A 23,063-nucleotide genomic window follows, 5' to 3' on the forward strand; every position below is an offset into this window, starting at 1 on the left:
TCAGGCTGTCTGACTGGGGGAGGAGGGGGGAGGGGGGGGGGACTGACAGCACCGTAAGGGTTAGAATTAACTGGAGAGGACTGCCGTCTCGGAGAGAAACAGACGATCCGTTCCACTCGAAACGCATTAAGCTCCCGCGCGGGACAGCGCTACGCTAGTGCGCTACGCTAGTGCGCTACGCCAGTGCGCTACGCCAGTGCGCTATTGGCTCTTTGTTCACTTTTGCATCTTAACCTCCAGCAGGAATGACAATATTCTCCAAAAATTATAACTGTGAAATTATCCTCAAATGAAGAATCGACACCAACCCCCCACGCCCCCACCCCCCCCCCCCACATCCACATTACTGCAGCTTGTTTCCGAAAACAAATGTTTAATAACATAATTGCTTTGCCTGGAGCTACGGTATGATGTCGAATATCATAACAATGCGTAATTTGCCAAAACACTTCTGGATTTCACAAATGGGCTGGGTTATTTACTGTAATACCGCAATAATTGTGAGAAAACAAAATAGGAAAACAAATTTTAATAGACTATGATACTCATTGAATATAAAACTGTATGTTTCATATTTTAAAATCAGATATTCCAAGATCTAAAATTGCGACCATTTAAAACCACTATTATTTCATTATTAACCATCATCACACCAGATAAATTATTGCTGGCCACGAATTTCAATGTCAATTTTTATTTTCTTTCTTTTTCTCAAGCACCCACACAGCCAGCAGCACGCTGGGACAGGCTCCAGCGACCCTGCGACCCATACACCGCATCAACGAGCACCAGGCCACCCACCTGCCGGGCGAGTCCCCGTTCTCGTCGAAGTACACGTCCTCGCCGGACACGCCGGTGAAGGAGGTCCGGAGCAGGAAGTCCAGCAGCTTGCTGCCGTCTATGGGGTCCATGGCCTCGCACAGCCCCACGCGGCCGGGGCACAGCTCCTGCTGCATGTCGTGCAGCCCGTGCGCCATGGCGTAGATGGCGTTGATGACGAAGCCCATCTTGCTGTCCTGCACGTAGTTCTCCTCCAGGCTCTCGTTACCTGCGAAAATGCCGTTTTTTGGAGGGGGGGGGAGGGAGGGGGGAGGGCGAGGAGTATCCGAGAAAAGCAGGGTCAGTGTTTTTTGGCACCGCACACAAAGGTTACAACACACTTTTAGATGTACTGAAGCAGTGATTCACATAATTCTACCTGTGCAAATTATTTTGTGCTGCATATGACTTCATTGCATAAACTGCAGCACAAGTGCAAACTGCCTTGCTGAAAGTGACTTACTGCAATACAACCACCCCATAATAAACTGGTATGACGCGCCAAATGCAATAAAAGAAATGTTTATTTAAAACAAAACAAAAAAAAAGACAATCAAAACCAGGCAGAAGATAAACCAGGATGAGCAACGGACCCTCTGCCTTCAAGAACCAATTCTGGTCAACTGCTTGAATATCTGGAGAGCAGGGAATTGTGGGATACGTGGAACTAACTGCAGCACAATATAATTGGCACATCCCTTTTGGAAATGATGGGGTGTCCAGGGACCCTTGTGTTCCGCTGCCCGTGTCCACAGTAACGGATACGACTAACTATCTATCTGAGCGTGTATACCAGGGCTGGAGTGAAAAGGGACTGAAACAGGAAGTACCAAAACAGGACAGCTTCCTGTGCGCTCAGCACCGCATATTAATTAGGGTCCTTGAGAGAGGCCCGCTCGGTGAACACAGACTGACAGTTCCAGATGGGAGCGTCCGTGGCGAGAAAGTAAGAAAACAAGGAATCAATTTCCAGCCCGTTTTCCTGCCTCCGGCAAGGATATATGCAAAACACGGATCTGCAGGAGCTCCCAACAGCAACTGGACACTCCATCATTTAACAAGCAGTTTTTTTAGGTACAGCCAGCTAGAAAGCGGTGTGAAGCAACGCAGCTCATCTTACGACATCGTCAGCTACTAGATAAAGCTATTCTGGGGGGGTGAACAGTATTGTATTGTAGCAGTGTAACCAATCTCGGCGCCAGACATAACCTCAGACTCAACAGAAAACAGTATTCACAAATCATCATTGTCATGGCGATTTGACTTGATGGGGAGCGAAAAACACATTCCAACAATAACAATAGGATATTTAGTATGTAAGCGTGTAGGTGACCGAATGACCAGGGGTCCACCCACACAATCCCAGCAACTGAAACCCTTCCTCCCTGGCTGATGCTTTCCTAAATTACGGGGCTGCTGGCCACAGATAGGGTTACGAATCTGGACCATGGGGTAGGCTACATCCCAGCACAGCCCACCAGAAAATACACTTTCCAAAAACAGGGCCTTCATCACCCACTGTTCGCCCCAGACGGCATCCGTCATCTTCACCAGTGGCATCAAAAGAGCATATATACTATAAAAAGATATTTTCTTTTATGTAAAAGAAAGAATATTTGCACTACTCAAGTCTAAGGATTTTGCCTGAATATGTGCTGTTCTAGCAGAGGCAGTGACAGCGACGTTAAAAATAAATAAATAAATTGAAAATAAAAAATCCCTGCGGCCTTCGGGGAGTCACACTCCAGTTAGGGTGTTGAAAACTGCCGAAGCTCTTTGTCTCGAGATTAATTTCCCTGCTAAAGAAGCGAACGGCTCCACTCATCAAGGTGGTACTCGATCGAATCCTGAGTGAAAACAAGCTGTGAATGTCTGAGACCTCGCGCTTACTTCATTCATCATATTACTGCCATTCCGCCGTTTCCCCTGCCGACTAGAGTTTCGCATTAATCAGTTATTTTTTGCGCGTGTTGACGCTGAGTTTGCATTAGTAATCGGGTTTGCTCACTCAAGTCATTTAAAATACAAAGGTTGCTCATTCAATCATCTCGCTTTGCAGTTTGTCCTTAAATCTGACCAGCAAACTGGTGTCACTTTTCATATCACTTACACGCTGTACGCGTACAGTCATGATGACACACTTGTCAAAAGCGAGGGCCGGCCACCTCAGCAGGACGACAAAACCGCTTCCTGTATCTCCCGGAGAGAACGCGCGACACGACACGTTTAATTAATCGCGAACGTGGCACGCGTAGAATGTTCTCCCGCAAAAACCAGATGCACTACGATACTGAACTACGATACTGAACTGCAATACAACCACATTGAAATACTGTCCTTGCTGAGCGGCTCTCCGAAGCCCGGTGCGGATTTCAATGTGCGCGTGCAGGTCCGTCGCTAGGCAGAGCAACGCAGTATTTAGCACCGCAGACACAAACAGTGGCGGCGCACATGAAGAGCTTTATAAGGCAAAAGGACCGTTATTGGGGCTTTTTTTTAAATAAAGCAAACTCGAAACAGGAGGCGCGAGCGGTTTTCAGTGAATCAGGCATAATTGGGCTATCATTGCAGTGCATAAAAACAACCCAATAGCTCTGCTACACATTAGAGGTCAACCCACATACGTTTCCAGGCTCTGCCGATTCCGATTAGCTTCATTTTGAATTGTACTTTTAATGTACAGACTGCTCAAATGCAGACGATGTTTAGCTGACAAATTCTGTGTTGGTGTTTCAGAATGAACATATACTTTCAGCAAATAACTGAATGTTAATTTGGTAAATCAGCAATTAACTTGCTCCAGTGGAGCCATGACTACCTTTCTTTGAATAGAATGTGACTTTTTTATTTTTTTATTTTTTACTTCAGCACATTAACAGACAGCACAGTAAAGATTTAATGAGGACCACAAGAGATGGATATTTGAAAGTAGCTGTGTGACACCATTTAATTTTGATTTGCCAAGAGCAAATTAAATATACTAGCTTCCTGCTATAAAACAGATAATAATACCAAGAGAGAAAAAAACTAATTTACTGGAAAAAAATGTCTAATTGAAATATATTTGGGGCAAAAGAAAATCTGACTACCGCATGTGCACTGCAAGACACTGTCGATACCAAAGATGCCTTTTAGTCTTTCCTTAGACCATGTTTGAATTTCGTATTCATAATTTCAAGAATTTAATTTCACACCACATATTTCTCTCTTTCAAACTGCAAATCATTTCCCCGATTGTTTACTTTCTCTGATTAACGCAGAAACACTGGGGACACAGTGGACATGAATTTTATTTTATTAGAGTATCACTGGAGCATATGTGCACAGTAGAACTAAAACTAATGTGAACCTAAATCCTCTGGAGGGTTTTTCAGCTCGAAAGCCTGACAAAGAAAACTGGACTTCACTTTAAATACTAGGCATCGAATAAGGAAATTAACAATAACCACTGCCATAATTCATAAACTTTATGAAATGAACGTAAGAGATTTCTGTCGAATTCTTTCATTTTAACTGTCTTTTTTTTTTTTTCAAATGTAGTGGCCTTGAAAGTTCTACACAGGTCGACCTCTACGTACATAGCCAAAGAAGTGCCTTATGCGCTAATAAGCTAATAATTACTGTTACTTCTTTAATTTAACATGCTCTTACCTTCTCTGAGCTCTTTGTGAAGAAACAACATAAGTCACAGAATAGCAAACTATGACCACATTGATGTCTACTTGTGCTGTCACAGCACTCATTCATATATATATAATTGTATTTTGCGTTAACATACTGTATGGGCTTATAGACATATCTACTGACGTTATCCTTTAAAATGTATTGGAGCGCTTATCATCCACTGGAAAACCTTACCCTAACAGCAAAAATCCTCTACGTTTGTTGTGATGATGAGACAATGAAACATTACAATTACGAACATGCATTACATTATACAAATTTCCAGGGGAATTTAAAAAATACTCTGTATAGACACCTAATCGAAAACATGCTTATTGAGCATTGTTTCAAGTGATTTAGAGAAATAAGTTAAAAGTAAATGCATGTGTATACATCAATGAATGACTTAATGCCAGTGAGGCTTGGTAATTTCATTTACCTATATCACCTTTTTCGCCAGAAGAAAGAATGGTTTTTTAAAAAAAAAGAAAACAACAATAAAAATTATTGAGCAAATAATTCCAAAAGACTGCAACAACTAAAATTTAATTAAAGTTATGCCATCAGTGTCTCATCATGGTTCATAAACCTGGCTGCTGGTCAACACCAAGAGTTTAACATCTACTGTACAGCTTTATAGTCTCCAGTTAGGCCTGGTTATTTAATGATTTGTAGCAATGGCTGAAGATTACACCCAGTTTCTATGATTTGTTTATGAATATTTTTGGCTTTATTTCTGTGTTCACCTGAGCAGATCTTCTTGTAGTTGGTGTTCTCCATGGGGTGGCCCGGTATCCGGCACTGGAAGCGGAACTGCCAGAACTCGGCGAACCACGGGTTCCTGGCGTTGGTGTCCAGCCGCAGCCTCAGGAAGTAGTCGTCGAAGGAAGTGACCTCGGCCGACTGCAGCTTGACGGTGATGCCGCCCTCCGCCTCCGGCTCGTACCCCTCCACCACCTCGTCTCGGTCCGCCCACCCGTCGCTGCGGGACAGACGCTTGACCCGTTAACGCCCAAATTCTTTCCCCGGAGATTTCTTACATAAGCATCTACAGTCATCCAAAAAACTTTCACAGACGGAAAAAGAGTGGCAGAGACTTTCGGCAACTTTAGTCGCCCGCGGGCTTAAATGGGCTAACTTCAGCTGCTCCAGAACACGTCTCCACCCCCATTTTATATGGGTCGCAGGGCGTACCAGGATGCGTTAGGATTCTTACTTGGCCTGGATAAGAACGTCTGCTTATAGCCTATAAATAAATAATATGCATTGTTTGAAAAACTGTTTTTCATCCACTGTTATTTTTTAGGGGGCTGGAATGAATGAGGGTCATATTTGCAGAGAATGTTACCTTAAAAAAGGGCACTGGAGAATAAATAGCATCGCCAGTTGGATATAATCCATTACGCAGTTAAATCTGCACCCATTCTTTCAGAGAGTGACCCACTTGTACATGCGAGCGTCTATAATTGTTACTAATTCAAAAACCCGAACTGCGGTTTCTTCGCCATTCTCCTTCCTGCTTTATGCATTATTGAGAGTGCGTTCCTGTACCGGCAATAAAAGGTTTGACATTATTCATTATATTCCGAATATGCTTTTAATTCCGCGAATGAGGTGAGAGAGAGGTGAGAGAGAGGCGAGGTGAAACTGTCAGAATGGTGGTGAAAGGGAGCTCGCGCAGACCGGGGGGAATTCTGGGATTGCTGGCTGGAGCCGATCCGAGCTCAGCGAGCTACGATGGCCGATGTTGTGAAAGTGCGGAGGTCGGTAAAGAGACTGGGAGACAGGGCCAATAAAGAGGAGAGTTTTACACCTCCTTAAAAAACCCTGTTAATGCAACAATGTCTGAGGGGGTCAAGAGCACAGGAAATGGACCTTTCTGTGGGTTGCAGTGGAGGAGGCTCAGATGGACTCCCTTCTTCAGGAAAACAGTTTCGTTATTTAAAAAAAAAAAAGATACATATAATATTAAATTATGTACATCTGCAGCACATAGAATGTGATACATGGCAGGCTGTGTTGTGCTCCGCGGATGTGCAGAGAACACGGTGTTCGGCTGGGAGCCTTGTCTGTCATGACGCACAGGCATAAGGGTGAATCACTTAAGGGTAAACCCATTAAGGTGCAAGATCACAAATACTGCATGTGGTTAGAATGTTCTCAGCTGAACATTCTAATGCTGATGTCACAATCACTACCGGTAACGGAATGCAGTGGGGTTCTAGAACACTGATTTAGTATTTTGGAAGAAAGAAAGAAAAAAAACCTACTCTTCAAAGTGTTAATAGGATCCTTGTCAAGCTGAGCCAGGCATCACGTCCGTCTCCGATCCATATGTCTGTCTCTGGGCTTGCGCCCAACACTGCTGTCCCCACCAGCCTAACCCTGCCTCTCAGCCAAACACATAATACGCCTGTCTTCTGGGTACTGTCTAAAGGCTGAGAGTGGCCAAGGTTTGAAACCCAAAATGTCTACACCACTAGGGCCCCGTGGCTACTCAAGCTATTTTTTGAGGGTACATAGTCGTGCATGCACGTTCATAATTATGAACCCCTGAAAATGATGTCATTTCAGGGTCTGAGAGGGCTGTCTCAAAATGTAAGGCAGCCGTCCTGGACATGGCTCAAGGTCGCTCCCCAAATGTACGGCCATTTTGGGATGACTATCACCGGCAGTCAGTACATTCAATAATAGGTTTAGTCAGAAAAGCAAACAGGCTTGACTGTAAATATTACCTGCAACAGCAATAAGCTTCAAGTCTGTGGATTGGAGAGCAAATAATCATGCAAACAAGAGCGACAGTCTCACAGTGGATCGCTTGAGGGCCTCAAATTCAATTATTGTTCACAAACTTTTATTTTTTTTAATCTTTTGTTTTTGCTGCCGGATTCATTTATGAAAGAAATGAATTATTCACCGAACGGAAAAAAAAGAGGATTAAATCTTTAAAATATGCATAGCGTCTTGTCCTTTTTTTCAACTTCCTTAAAAAACTCGATCGCGTTCTCAACGGGCGAAGTGCGCTCGCCGACCGACTTAAAATAATCGCCAGCTGAACTGGGCCGGCCCGTGACAGGCCAACCGCGAGGACACGCGTGAGCGAGCTGACCGGGTCAGATACGAGAAAGGGCGGAGGGGAAAGAAAAACTGATATTAATAAATAAATAATACTCCCATCTTCCCGACACCCCTGGATATTACTCAGGGAGAGCACAGAAGAGTGTTTACTATCCCCCCCCCTCTCTCTCTCTCTCTCTCTGTCTAGAGAAAGAAGGGACTCCAAACCCACGCTAGCAGCCATTAAAAGCCCATCCGAGTGCCTTAATTTATTTATTGTGACACCCTTTAGGAGCGTATCTATGGAGTAGACAGGGCAACGGCACTGTTGTCTTCTCCCATGTTCTCCCTCTTCCTCGTTCAGCTTGCATTCCCCTGATTAAAAAAAAAAAAGTATTACCTTAAATCTGTTCCCTGTTGTGAAGGCCTTGGTACACAAGTGGGTGGCATTTCTGAGTGACTTATGAAAAACCAACGGTATTTCGACAGTGTAGTGTAACGTGTAAGGCGCTGGTCTTGAAACCTAAAGGTCGCAGGTTCAATTCCCCGATTGGACGCTGTCGTTGCATCCCATGAGCAAGGTACTTAACCTGCATTGCTTCAGTACACATCCAGCTGTATAAATGGATGCGATGTAAATGCTATGTAGAAAGTTGTGTAAGTCGCTCTGGATAACAGTGTCTGCTAAATGCCTGTAATGTAATGTTAATGTAATATTTCAAAAACGGTATTAAATAAATAAATAACCGAACGTGTTAATAAAAAAATCTCGGCGATAGGGAAATCAGTTCGCCGGCGGTAAGTGGGAGTCCCGCGGAGCCGAAATGATAATAGAATGCCGGCAATTTCAAAGCCGCCGTTTTGCGGCTGTTCGCCGCGTTCGACAGATTTAGCGGGAGATACCGGGGAAGTGCTCGTAAGCCATGAGAGATTCGCCACAGAGCGAGTCAAGCCTTTTTCTAACTGTCAATATGACGCATGAAAAATAAATGAGAGGCACTGACTCCCTCCTGAAATGAGAACGAGCAGATAAAAATTTTTTAGTTTGGGAAAAAAGAAAAAAGAGAAACCTCCAGCGGAAGACGTGCCGGGAGGCCAAAAAACGAGACGGGCAAACCGCTCTGCCTATTTCCTTTCCTTTTTTCCGTCTTTTTTCTTTTTTTTTTTTGGCAAAAACACAGAGAAAATGAAAAAAAAAGAATAATAAACTGGTACATTTTTTCCCCCCCAAAGGGATACTGTTGACTCATTCAAGGCCTTTCTTTCAATAAACACCACACCCATCCAGAAAAGCTCACTGTAGGATTCAGCAGTGGTGGGGGGAGGGGGGGGGCAGACATAGAGAACCAGGTCAACTCAAACCCCACCCCCCTGCCATTCCACTCCGAACCTCCAGGGGGCACTCAAGGACACGTTGGCAACCATGCCCTGTGTCCTCTTCACTTTGTTATATTCACTGATGACGAACAGGCCAGCACCAGCACCATGTGCCAGCTCTATGTGGGCCAGACACGGCCTCTGAAATATGGAGGTAGATGTACCCCCATCAGAGGAAGCAACGGCCCGAGTGTGAATTTCTGTTGCTGGTCTACAAAAAAACGCAGAGCTGGGCTCTATTAAAATGCAAAACCGTGTAAGCCAAGGACTATCAGCTATCAGCTTGCACAACACAGACGGAACAAAGACTGGGATAAATTATAGGGCAATGGACCGACCCTCTTCCATCAAAGCAATAACAGCAGGGTTGGATGAATTCTCCTAGTCTCCTAGTGTTCAAGGCGCTGACAAACAACGTCTGCTCCGTCGAATGCGATTCGCGGCGGGTCGCGAGCCCGAGAATGTCTCCACACCTACCGGGTTTTTTTTTTTTTTTTTTTCTCTTCGGTGGGAATCTGTCAGTGCGGATTCATCAGCAGGCCGGAGCCATCCTGCACACACCGGCTCTTTACAAATATCTCTCAGACCGCGGGCCGAACGCAAAACACGCGCCGCACCGCACCGCACCGCACAAGCACTGCACCGCACACGCACCGCACACGCACTGCACCGCACACACACCGCACACGCACCGCACACGCACCGCACCGCACACACACCGCACACGCACCGCACACGCACCGCACCACACACGCACAGCACACGCACCGCACCACACACGCACCGCACACGCACCGCACACGCACCGCACCCGCACCGCACACGCACCGCACACACACACGCACAAACACACCGCACCGCACCGCACACGCACCCCCGAGGGGACGTCCATAAACACACTCATCTATCCCACGCAGGAAGGCGGATGCTTTTCGTATGAGACAGACGGGCCTGCGGTTCTGGTCTGACGGCGGGCATACGACAGCAGACGCTCCCCCAGAATAAGAGCCCGCATCGCCGGTGCTGCGCAGTTCCCGGGTCAGAGCGTTAAAATATAAACCCTGAGGAGTGGCAGCATTCAAACAATCTGCCCCCCCCCCCACCCCAGGGGTACAAAAAACAAGGCCCCCGAGGGGACGAAGGAATGGAAAATGTACGAGGAACCAGCCGAAACGTATTCCACAAAAAAAAATATTCCACATTGTGTTTATTATTGCATTTTTGCAGAATTATGCAACTTGTAAAGAAATTCCTATTCTAACACATTGTGTTCCAGTACGTTATGATGAAACATAAAAGCATCATGATTTTTATTTTTATTTTTTTAATTGGGAGCCACTTTTAATATGATGAGACTGGCCTCCAGTCACGTGTCCGTTATTTTAAAATGACATTGCAAATCATGTGACAGTTTAGGTCACACTGTTGAGAGAGTAGGCTGTTATATCATAGCTTCTGTCTGACCGTTAACCCTTTAAAGTGTAAGATCCCATGTATTATGTCATAAGAATGTTCTTAACTGAACATTCTAATTCTGATGTAACAATCACTACTGGCAGTTGAAAGCAATGGAGTTAAACAATTTTGGGGAAAAAAAAGAAGAAAATTCCAAAAAACAGACTCCTCAAAGGGTTAAGGGTGACCTGCTTTGTTCTTTGACAGATGCAGGTTCCCTGTAGCTGTTGTGGATCAGGACAGAGCAGGGAATTCTGGGTCTCGAGAAGGACTGCAGGTCCGAAGCTGCAGATGAACCACATCGGCACCTTAGCAACCGAGACACAGCATCCCCAACCTCGCGCGCACAAACCTCAACTCGTTTTTTCCCTCCCACTGCGGGAAAAAAACAACCTGTGCCACACAATGCTAATACGGAAAAGCCTGTGTTTACACAGTCACACAAAACACACAGGAAATGGCATTACTGCGGAAAGCTGATTACGAAAATGAGCCATCGCGGCAGGGCGACAACAGACGAGCAGCACTTACAGCAATTACAGGGCAAACAAATAAATAAAGAGTTTTGATAATGGCAGGATTCTGGAACCATTTACATAAAATTCCAAAAATGAGTCAAACACGGAGAGGAGAAATAGGCAGATAACCATTTTATGACGGAACCATTTTTAGGCATAACTGCACATAAGGGATGTATTTGTATATCCAAAATGAGTGTTTTTGTTTTTGTTTTTGGCCACGCGTGGTGAACCAGCATATTGCTGTCTACAAGCATAAACCCAGATTCTCCATTTTGGTTTTTAACACACATTGGAAGTTCTTCCACAGCTCCACATTATGTCTGAGCTTCATGCCTCAACAATTAATCTCAAATGTTAAAACCATAATGATCACTGAAAAATGGGGAACAGAAACTGTTTTCTTTCTTTCCTGAGCACTCACAGTTTTTGTGAATGGCACTGCAGCGTTTTGGCCCAAACTTTCCGTGACTTTCACCGGATTTCATCACTGCTGTTTTTGTTCTGCTCAAAGCAGAGGGGTGAGTGGAGTACCGCTTGTGTGACCCAGATTTCTGAGCTCTGGAGTTCAGCTGTGAATTTTGGCCAACAACGATAAAACGGCTTCTGAAAGGTGGCCCGTAATCTAGACAGCCCAGTAGCAGCTGAGAAACAGGAGCAGATTTATGTTATATTTTTCTGAAGGGTCAGTGAAGTTAGACTGATTTGCATATCGCTCTCAATTAAGGAGTAAAATAATGCAGTGCATTAAAGTTTTAATGGGAGCAGCATGATGAAGGGATGAGAAAAAAGAGCGGTAAACACCATTCGGTTTGAACTGCGTCAGATTATAAGCAAAAACAAGATCCGTGTCACGTCCGTTTTGAGAGATTTTGTTCTCGAGCAGCAGAAAAACAGCAACAACAAAAAAAACGAGAGTGGCAACGACAGCGACAAAAAAAAATCCATCACGAAAAGCGGGCTCTAGACGAGAGCGAAGCGGCCAACAGAGGAGCAGCAGGGCGTCCTGCAGGCCAGACTAAATCCGGACCGCACCAGCGCCATCTGTGACTGGCGCTGGCAACCGAAGAGCCAAAATGGCGCCCGGGGACCGGGAGTTGCGCGTGGCCGGGTAAGTGGCTTCACGCTTGCCAGCGGCTCCTCTGATCAGTGTGGCGCTGAGAGAAACAGAAGCGGCCAGCTGACTGGAAATTGGGGGGGTCGGGGGATGGGGGGGGGGGGGGTTGGGGTTGTATATTGCTGAATGGAAACATAGGGAAATTTCTCCTTGGTCCCCTGTCTGGAACCAAACTTAGTTCTTTTTTTAAAAGGAAACGCGCCTTGGCAGGCTGAGAAGATACATTAACCTAACAGATGCGGCAAAAACAGGAACCCATACAGCGATGTGATGGAATGTTTAGGGAACAAGGCGTTTAACAACTGCCGTTGTACCCTTGAGCAAGGTGATTCACCTGAATAGCTTCGGTATATGTCCAGCTGAATAAATGGATGCAATATAAAACAGTTGAGTGAGTTGCTCTGGATAAGAGCATCTGCTAAATGCCTGCAATGTAAGGTAAGATGCAGGCAATCACCATATTATCCATTAACACTGGGAACGGGAGAGAACTGAAGTCACAGGTTCCCACAAAACAACGTCAAAAGCAGACAATGTGACAGCCAACAGGGCTAGACTCCTTTCCATTGTATTTAAGATAAGAGAGGGTGTATTCCTATTTCTCACCCAATGCATGCTGGGATAAGGTCCAGCACCCTTACAACCCTGATCAGGAATAAGTGGGTATAGATAATGGATGGATGGATGGATAGATGAATGAGTGAGGCTGATCTCACATGCCCTGTGATGCCAAGCTGAGGAATACGGGGTTAAATTCACAAAAAACAAAATGCGTGTCATCGCCCTTTTCCAGCAGCCCTTGTTCTCATTTCCTGTCCGTGGCACGCAGGGGGGGCACACCCCAAAAAAATTAAATCCCAAACCAGGAAACAGCCGCTCGTCCTGAAGTTTGATTGTGAGAGCAACCAAAGCCACGAAGGGTCAGCACCGCAAAGACAAAACCGCCGTAAAAATAATAATAATTTCACTCCCAACATCAAGGCTGTTCTCCCCTGTTCCTTTCTCCCTTTCCACAGTCCACAGCGCACGCTCTCTGTGAGTTTCCGCATGAAGGACGAGCCACTTCAGCTCTTCCAGCTCTTTTTTTGATTAAAAATTCATGGAGGGGGAATTTTATGTTAAGCTGCAGCCGCCGCAGACAGAATTCCGCAGAAAAACAATATGGCCGAACCGGCCGCGGTGAATATTAAAGACGTCCGTTTTGCAACCGCGAAAAAATCCCTCAGAAAGTCCCGCGCTCTCGTTCACACCGAATGCAATTTCAAATACACATCATACGTACTATGTGCTCTGGTACACTGAACATATAAGAGCATAACACACATCCATATGCAAAGGTTACAACATGTCAAAGAAAAAAAAAACTATTTTCCCTTCATTTTAGCTTGGGCAAGGTGATTTTCTGAAATTACAGAAAGTGCTTTTTTGCAGTGCCAGGCTTCAGTTCTCGTAAAAACGTGCTGTAAACACAAACGGGTAAAAATATGCTGTTTCAAACTATTTTTAACTTGTGTGTTGGGTACGATAAAACGTGCTAACACGGACAACAGGAGGCAGCGAATTAGCCCCCGGTGATAAAACACTGAAATTAAAATGCATATTTCATAAAGAGATTCCATATTACCCAGCAATTTTTCAGCATTTCCCTCCGCAACAAGTAGACAAGTTCCAAGGACACCTAAAATTATATGTTTCATATACCTATCGCTAAATTCATTACAGTAACTGTCATTAATGATATGTACTTCCTGTGATTGATTTAATGTATATGTTCAAGCTTCACATTAAACACTGTAGATTAATTGAAAAACTACTGACTGCCACAGGTTGTCCTTATTGATGAAAATCAAGCAACCATGGCCAAATAGTAAGCAAGTGCAGTTCCAAAGTAAAGTAATATGCCACATATTCAGTTGCATCGGTGACTGTGAAATAAAATGAAGGCTGGTTTCGCTCATCCTTGTCTTTGAAGTTGAGCGAGCGCTGCTTCAATGACATCAATATGAAACGTGCCCGTCATTTCAATCTAGCACGCAATTAACAGTGCAGGATTTTTTTTTTATTGAAGTAACATGGTTATTGGAGTTATTTGTCTCGTAAAATGAAATAGCCTACTTCATTTATAGCAGGAAGCAAATGACATCAGGGCAAGCCACATTTGTCATTAAGAAATTTCGAGTACTGCAAATTTAACCACGTCAGCGGTGTCCTCCTCTTCCAACGGTAATAACTGCCATGGTCATTACCATGGTTACACACTGCCTGGCTTTCAAATGCTCTGTGATGCATTACCACCAGGTCATCTTTAAAAATCAACGCTTACCGCAAGTGGTAATTTGTGACCATCTTCGCGAATCAGTCATGCCCTGTATGGAGCCCCATTTGCATAAAGATTTGCCAGTTTTGCCAGCTTTTGAAATTTATGCAGATAACAGCGTTTCAATATGCACGACCCAGGCATCGCGATGCGTCTCCGTTTCCCTGGTAATGCGCAATCCGCCCACTTTCAGGCACCCTGAGAATCATATTTTACACCAAAAAATTTTTTCCTGGTACTTGCAACAGTTCAACGGCCGCAAAACTATTAATGATAGGGGCCCCCGAAATAGACACCTTGGGATGCAATCCTGTGATGCATGAACCGTTTCGTTACTAAACACAGACCTGAGCAGGTAACACAGAGGACTCTCTCCATTTCTTTCTCTCTCTCTCTATCTCTCTCTCTCTCTCTCTCTCTCCAGGTACTGATGAGCTCTGCTTCTTGCGAGCGGTGCAGTGGTTTAGAGAGAAACCGAGAAAACACCTCTTCAGCGCAGAGGCAGCACCTGCTAATAGACTGAGACTGCAAACACAGCGGGAGAGCGATCCTCTGAAGCCATTGCTCAGCTGATAGACCGTGACTACAAGCACAGGGGGAGGTCATCCGAGATCTGCCCATGTCTCACCACTAACAAAGTATCGGTTGATGCCCCAACATAACAAGAATTTATTAATTTCAGTCTTTTCATATACCATATTGACTTCTCACACACTGTCATTAGGTGTTCCCCAGGGATCAGTGTCAGGCCCCATACTGTTGTCACATTCTACTTAATCAGTTGGATGTGCTACTTGCTCCTATGGGTCTTAATACCACAGTTAGGCTGAAGAGCCTGAGCTCTCACTCTGTTCCCTCTCTGAAGCACAGAGCTCTATTTTTTACTAGAACATGTAAATCAGAGGCCTCTTCCTGGATGTCAAACCACAAAGCAGACCTGCAGCGCTTACCAGCTTTATCTTTAGCTGTGGAACAGCTCTCTACACCTGCTGCGAGACCATGTCTCCTCCTGTTGACCGGACTGGACCTTCGCAGGACCACGCTCATTTGACCCTTTGAAGGGTAGGGTTTTCTGGAATGTCTTTTTTTCTCCAGTGTTCTAGAACTCCACTGCTTTCTATTACCAGCAGCGATTGTGACATCAGCATTAGAATGTTCAGTTTAGAACGTTCCGATCAGACATTATCAATTCATATTTGCGCCATAAAGCCACAGTGGTACTGCTAAAAAAATATCCTGCTGTGAGGTTTTTTTATGACACAGGTATTGATTATTATTGATTAGCTCTCTCCGTGAGATATTTACCGTGTTTTACGCCGTTGTTTTTTCAGCAGTGTAGGAAGGCCGCAGTGCGAATCACAGAAAATAATTTTCAGCGAGCAACCTCCCTGCTGGGTCCCCCTGAGAGACTGTGGTTGTGTACGGAAATCTCACCATGTGTTTAAAAAAAAAAAAAAAAAAAACATAAATCTCAATAAATATTTATCATCTAATTTACTTCAGCCTGGCGTTTGCTTGTTTTTGAAGTTGGCTTTTTTAGATGCAATCGGATTAATCAAAACTTTGCTGGTGAGATATTGCGGGTCCTTTCCTTCACCTCAGATTGCATATGCTGGAACAGTTGCTATTTTTTATTTATATTTTTTAAAAAGCACTTTAAAACACTGTTTGTGACTCTATGTGACAGAACAGTGCCTTGCTTTCATTCATCAACTGGTTTTACACGTATTTCACTCTGTCCCTGGTACCTATTGACGTGAAAAGTGATGTCATAAAATAAACTGAAAATATGACTAAAATATGACATTGCTGACAGAATAAGGGTGTGGTCTGCAAAGCTGACTGGCATAGTTTAAGTTAAGGTGCTCGGTTTGTGTCCCAGAACAGAGGTTGCGGGATCAAATCCAGGGTGAAGGGGGCCACAGTCACTTGGTTTTTTTTGTCCCTGGTGTAGATGCTGGTAGACCTGACCTTCTTCGGCAAACGTGCGGCTCCACATGTGAGACATAAATGAGCCTGAACAGGAAACTCCGCTCTGTAAATAAATCATGCGATGGAGAACACAGGCGTGTGGATGGACGAGCTCCATTCGCCATGGAAACAAGCAGTCACGAGGACCCCAGAGCTCCTTCCACCAGCCTCTGTTGCTGCTATTGTTCAGCCGCCATTTCCTAATGTCTATCTGCAGTGGCATAGCCACTTAGATGCTTTGCTACAGAGTTGCCTGACCTTGCTCCTGGAGATCTACCAACCCACAGGTTTTCATTTTAACCCTAATTTGGCACACTGGAGTCAACTAATTAACAGCTCAAGGAGATTGATATAGCTGCTGAACGAGGTGTGCTTTGTTAGGGCTGGAGTGGAAACCTACAGGACAGTTGATGTCCAGAAGCAGAGCCATATAAGAATCCTTGCACCAGCAGGATTGGGGGTTTAGTCCCCATTATGCCACTTTCTGCATTCAGATCACCTTTCCTATCACACTCTCTGCTCCCCCCCCCCACCCCCCACCCCCCCAATTAAAGTTTTAAAATGCCAGTAATCTGCTCTAGTTAAAGATATACGTTTTATACATTAATGCCAAAAATCATATTAGATATGCCAAGGTAAATGTTTTTAAAGCATCTTCCTTTGGGATGAACAGGCTTTCATTTATTCATGGATTTTTATTTTATATTTATTTATTTATTATTTATTTTTCAGTACTAGGTTCAATGCGAACGGATAAGTTGAAGTGCATGAATTGATTTACTCAGAGAGCAAAATATTCAGTGTTCAACCAACTGGAACAGATCATGTATATAAATATATACGAGTCCGATACGGACCGAATGTAAAAAAAAAACCTCCATCAGAGCTTATTTTACAATCAGACTTCTGCTGCATGGGGCCGCTTGGGGACTACGTAGCGCGCAGCCGGAATGCCACCCTTCGCGAAAAAAGGTCGTTATTGTTTGTGGACCGGCCCCGTGAAGAAAATATTATTTTAAGAAATATGCACCGCTCTCTCGCTCAGCCGACGAGTGAGTGCTTCAGCCCTGTTTGGCGCGCGCGTGTGTGTGTGCGGGGGCGCGGAAATTGCTCCCCTCTCCCCAAAATCTCTCTCCTTTCATTTCGCAACCCTGTCCCTTCGCGGCAGGGCGGCCCACGGCGTTCCATTACATCGCATTACACGCCCCCCGCGCCCCCCACCGTGTTTATACCCCCGCGAAATTTAACAGCCCTCAATTTTCTGCCACTTTACCGAGGTGCAATTTTATGCAATTTAGCCCGGAATAATAGCGCCGTTACATTTTGAAATGTGTCTTTTTTTTCTTTTTTTTTGGCGTCCCCACCTCTCCTTCCTTTTAAAATTGTCAATAAAACAGCATTCAGTATCGGGGAGTGAACCGAAAAACATTTTTTTCCATTGCCCATTGTCATTCAGAAAGTGGGTCTTTGAGTCTAACTTCACTGTATCAGAAATTCTTTTTTGAGGGCAGGCTAAAACCATCAGTTTGAGCAACTACATTATGCAGTTTTGTACTTTTGTAATTCATTGTGGAGTAATGACTGTCCCCTATGTAAGAACCATGACAAAAAGCATATAAATAGGCATAATTCATATTAATAATAGTGCCCTGCTCCACACTGAGAATGACCATTAATACATATGCTAGCACTGTGAACCAACAATCACTACTGGTAACTGAAAGCAGTGGAGTTCTAGAACATTGACTTAGAATTTAAAAAACATTTTTTTTAAAACCTACTCTTCAAAGGGTTAAACGTGCAAATTCAAAAGAGAGAAGACACATCACCTGCACACACACAAATAAAACCCCACATTTTTTTTCCAGCAGTACGTGAAAGGACTCTTTCAGACACAGTCACCTGGGAGCTGAACTGATAATGCACCTTATTCAATGTAAAGCAAAAACCCAGACAGCCTTTCCCTTTACTCAAGACAAGCACAAACTCAACTGTCCCCAGTGCTCCAGTGTCACAGAGTTCCGAAAACTAGTTTCATTCCATAAACTCTATTAATTGTACGCTGAGATTTTTGACACGCTTAACGGTAAGAAATGAGGAGGGAATTACAAACCCCCAAGCGTACAATTAAATTTGTCCTCAAGCTGCTCGGCGCATGTGGCATCGCTGATTTCACACCGAGGAGTGGATCGCGGTTTGATCCGGTTACGTCTATCAATTAGGGACGTGTGCGGAGACGAGGAACCTTTTCGCAAAGCGGGGCCTTTGACATTCATTTCTTTAATGATCGCAATGAATTATCTACCACACGACTACGCAAAAGTGTGCTCTCTCTCTCTCTCTTACACACACACACACACACACAGCGTGAGACATTTCTACACAAACATGTACACACACACACACACACACACACACACAGCGTGTCAGACATTTCTACACAAACATGTACACACACACACACACACACATACACACACAGTCTTCTCACACACACACACACACACACTGAGAGACATTTCTACACAAACATGCACACACACACACACACACACAGCGAGACATTTCCACACATACATGCACACACACACACACACACACACACACACACACACACTCTTCTCACACACACACACTGCGAGACAGTTCCACACATGCACACACACACACACACTAACACACAGCGTGGATATCCAACACACACAGCTGAGATATTCCACACACGTGACACACACACACAAACACACACACTGCAAGACAATTCCACACATACATGCACACACACACACACACACACACACACACACATTCATTCAGATGGCCTGATTAGGGCAGGGATATTCCTCAGCTGGTTAGAATACATTAGCATGCAGGGCTCCAGTTGTGCACTGTCACTTTTCTCAAACACGACGGCAGTTTAATGCTAATGAATAATTAACCATGCGCAATCACAAGCTCCTGGGACAACAGCTACCCCATGCAGTAAGTATAATGACTCAAACTACTGTAATGAACACAACAATTGCCGAGTTGTTTTAAAATACAAGGGAGTTAAGGCACCGAAAACAAGGGCATGGTGAGAAGGTCGTGGTGTTGAATTTCTCTGGGAATAGCATATTTCCTTGTTGGGCACGTGGCCAACAGGGATTCAGAATGCCCACTGTGGCATCAAGAGCACCCACTGTGACATCACAGCTGAGGATGACGAGATCACTGACTCAATGCACCAGTCTCTGAGTGAATCAGAACAGACTTCTGCAGATGCCCACACAGTGTCAAACCATCTGGCTTCACAACGCCCTTGTGTCAAGTCACTACCCAGCCGACAACGTTTTACACAGAAACGGCATGATTCCTTCGTCCTTGTACCCTTTCCTCGCTTTCTTTCTTTGCGTCCACCGAAGGGTGGAGCTAGGAGCACGGAAAGGACGCAACGGAGGTAAAAAATAAACGAATGGAATTAGCCCGTGGTCTGAAATCCCAGGTGAGTCACTTTGGGGCGTACCCATGACCACAGGCTTTGCATAACATTCCTCAGTACATATTCAGATTCATAGACGGACATGTTTTTATAAAGCTGTGCGAGCCTGTGCATTGCGCAACGGTGTCTCAACTTTGCTAACGGATAATTATTCGCCAGCAGTGATGCCACTCAGGGCAGAAAAGAAGTGGGATGCGGTTTCTCCATCTGAAACACACCTGGTCCTCAAACCCCCCCCCCCCCACCCAGCCCCCCGCCCCACAGCACCCCCCCACTCCCCCTCAACCTCAACCCAACACAGATGGCCTTCTGTCAGTGCCCGCTCTAACCCCCTGAACAAGACACCATGATTTCTCATGCCATTGTGTCCCCCCCCCGCCCCCCACCCCCACCCTCCACCCTCCACCCACACTCTTTGTCTGACTTGAAGGTGCAGGCGCTAGTTAGCATGAGAAAGACGGCCAGCCCTTTGAAGAGAAGACAGCTCGGCGAGCTCGCCCCCCCGCCCGCCCGCGTCACGGCGAAGAGCGGTCGGACCGCGGCGCGGCGGGTTCGCTGTCGCCGCCGAAGGAGAGAGAGCGAGAGACGGTTCTCACGTCAAAGCGAGCCCGTGTCAGGGCGTGGCGACGCGTCCATCCCGGGCTCCAGCCTCATGCCTCATTCACAGAGAAACAGAGCAATTCAAACTCCTGCTTCTGCTTTTTTTAATGGATGAAATAATAACAATAAAACAATTGGGGGCAGTAGAGTAAGGAACACTAGAGATCGAAAAAGACATTGCAAGAAAGAACCAAAACGAGTAGCCTGCAGGTACTGTTCAGTGGTTGTGACTGCCCTGCTGATCCTTTTCACCATCTAGTGGCTAAATCTCATGACTGCTCTTCCCTGCCAAGGGAGCTGTGAGTGAGTGTGAGTGTGTGTGTGTATGTGTGTGTGTGTGCATGAGAGAGTCTGTGTGGGTGTGTGTGTATGTGTGTGAGACAGAGAGGGACAGTGTGTATGTGTGTGTGTGTGTGTGTGTGAGTATGTGAGAGAGAGTCTGTGTGTGAGTGAGAGAGAGAGACTATTTGTAGTAGTACTGCTTCCACCAGTTTAAGCCATAAAGCTGATTTGAAAAACCATAGTTAACCAGCCTGACATAAGCCACAAGTGCTTTGCCCTGGGAGGGACATGTTTGAGTTTCACGGCAGTCAGAGTGAGGTCAGTTGCCATGGTTCCCCAGCCCCACATACTCACAGCTGCGGCGCTTGATGGACAGGGTGGAAAAAAGGATTGTTTAAATCAGGGGTGTCAAACTCCAGTCCTGGGGGGGGCCACGGTTTCTGCTCGTTTCAGCACGAGTGAGTCACTGATTGGCTAAAGAGACCAAACGCCGTGTTCTCAAGTCTTTAGCTGGCTGCTGATCGAGAGGAAACCGCAAAGACCTGCAGACACTGCTGGCCCCCCAGGACCGGGGTTAGACAGCCCTAGCCTAAATGATGTCAGCCCTAGCCTAAATGATGTCAGCCCTAGTCTAAATGATGTCAGCCCTAGTCTAAATGATGTCAGCCCTAGTCTAAATGATGTCAGCCCTAGTCTAAATGATGTCAGCCCTAGTCTAAATGATGTCAGCCCTAGTCTAAATGATGTCAGCCCTAGTCTAAATGATGTTATCCCCAGTCTAAATGATGTTTTTCTGAGCAGTTGCTTTTCTACCTCGTGTGCCGTTAAATATAAAGTGTCACAGATGGAATTTCAGCGTAATTAGCATTAGCGAGTAAAACGCTAATCTCGTTCGACTGGGGATCTTCAGGGGGCGGAGCAACGCGGTTTAACAGCGGCCCCCGTCGAGCGATGAAGTCCTCCTGCGGTGGAGGTTGTTATTACACTCGACAATTTGTGTGTTTTTGGTCTGATTCCACAAACGACAGATGTAGCCTGAACAGCTAAACCGCGCGAAGACGGAAGCAGCATCAACGAAAATCCCGAGGACAACAGACAGACGACGACAGACATTATACGGTGAACTGGCGGTTTTAACCACGGTGATATTTTGCTCTCACTCCTTCCCCCCCCCCCCCCCCCCCGGAGGCTTGTTTTGTGTAAAATCTTATCCAACCAAAACTTAAGAGGCTGCATGAGACATGGCGAAGGCTTAGGTTTTTTTGTTTGTTTGTTTTTTTAAGTTATAACTTTGAGAATGTGACTTTTCTGAAAGCACTGGGGTCAAATGCATTAGTATTACAAGATATTGTATTCCGCAGGAAGGAAACCGGCTTGAAATGCAACATCTCATTTCCAGAGGGCTCTGGTTGAGGGGATCCACAGCTTTAGCTAAGGAGATGTTAGTAAAATAGGTTCATGAAATTTACCAAAAATAATCCCATGAGAGAAGACATTTCCAGAATACAGGTGAAAACAGAACGTTCCTATAAAATTGGCAGTGATGTGCAGGAATTCTGCTGGTATCCAAAGGGTTAAAAGTGTCTCACATAAAGTATTTGGCCCAGGTCTGGCTCTGCATGGACTGGCTGAGCAAGAGGAAGTTTTCTTAGCTGTTCCCTGTGACCTCTGACCTTTTCTTACCCATCCAGGCCCAGCAGAAACAGCCCATGTGATTGAGCACTGTGCTCTCGTGTGAGTGTGTGAGTGCAATCTTGTGACCTAATGCTGAGGAGGATATCTCCATATAAGGACCTTTTCACATGGTAAAGAAAGGCAGCAAACACAAGCCAAGGCTATTCTTTTTACTTAAAACAAATAATAACCTGACTTTACTTCATTTATTTCAGCGTGTATGGGCAAACGCTCAGAATAAGAAAAGCAATAATCAAATATCAGATGTGTAATTTCAGGAGCTTTTCAACAGCAAAGTAAATAGCGCTTTAAAAAAACCACATCTTTCCATTTATACCGATTGAAACCTTTTTCAAGTACAAATGAAAAGGAACACAAATAAATACCAGAATGTGGCATAAGCCCATCTACGCTATCCCAGCTCTCAAACTTTTTGGCGAAGCCGACCTAAGATCCATTAGTGGTGGGACGGGGGGAAGGGAAAGAGCATCCACCATATTTGAAGTTTTATCTCTCGTTGCGGAACCTGCCGGCAGCTTCTGAAAGCTGCTCTAGATAACAAGACAAGCTCCAGAGCTTCTCCCTGACCTAGAAAAAGCAGGCGAACGCAGCCGAGCCGATGTTGTCTTCCCACCGTCCCGTGGAGACGCCCAGCTGCCACAAACGCTCTAAAAAAAGACGCACTCCTCTCAAACAGAGGGCAAGGGAGGTATCGCTGTTCCAGAGTGATGG

At 45.2% G+C, this 23,063-nt stretch overlaps 1 protein-coding gene across 3 annotated transcripts in view; it reads right to left on the bottom strand.

Annotated features, from left to right (window-relative positions):
• grm1a (glutamate receptor, metabotropic 1a) overlaps positions 1-23,063 on the bottom strand; it is a 51,662-nt gene that overhangs the window by 12,749 nt on the left and 15,850 nt on the right. For all 3 annotated transcript variants that reach the window (XM_064340501.1, XM_064340500.1, XM_064340502.1), the window contains exons 4-5: positions 5,229-5,464; positions 802-1,048 (exon numbers count right to left, since the gene is read on the bottom strand). In XM_064340501.1, the coding sequence (XP_064196571.1) occupies positions 802-1,048; positions 5,229-5,464 (483 nt within the window). The remainder of the gene's footprint in view (positions 1-801; positions 1,049-5,228; positions 5,465-23,063) is intronic.

Source organism: Anguilla rostrata, chromosome 6 (genome assembly GCF_018555375.3).
Source record: "Anguilla rostrata isolate EN2019 chromosome 6, ASM1855537v3, whole genome shotgun sequence".
Classification (NCBI taxonomy): Eukaryota; Metazoa; Chordata; class Actinopteri; order Anguilliformes; family Anguillidae; genus Anguilla; species Anguilla rostrata.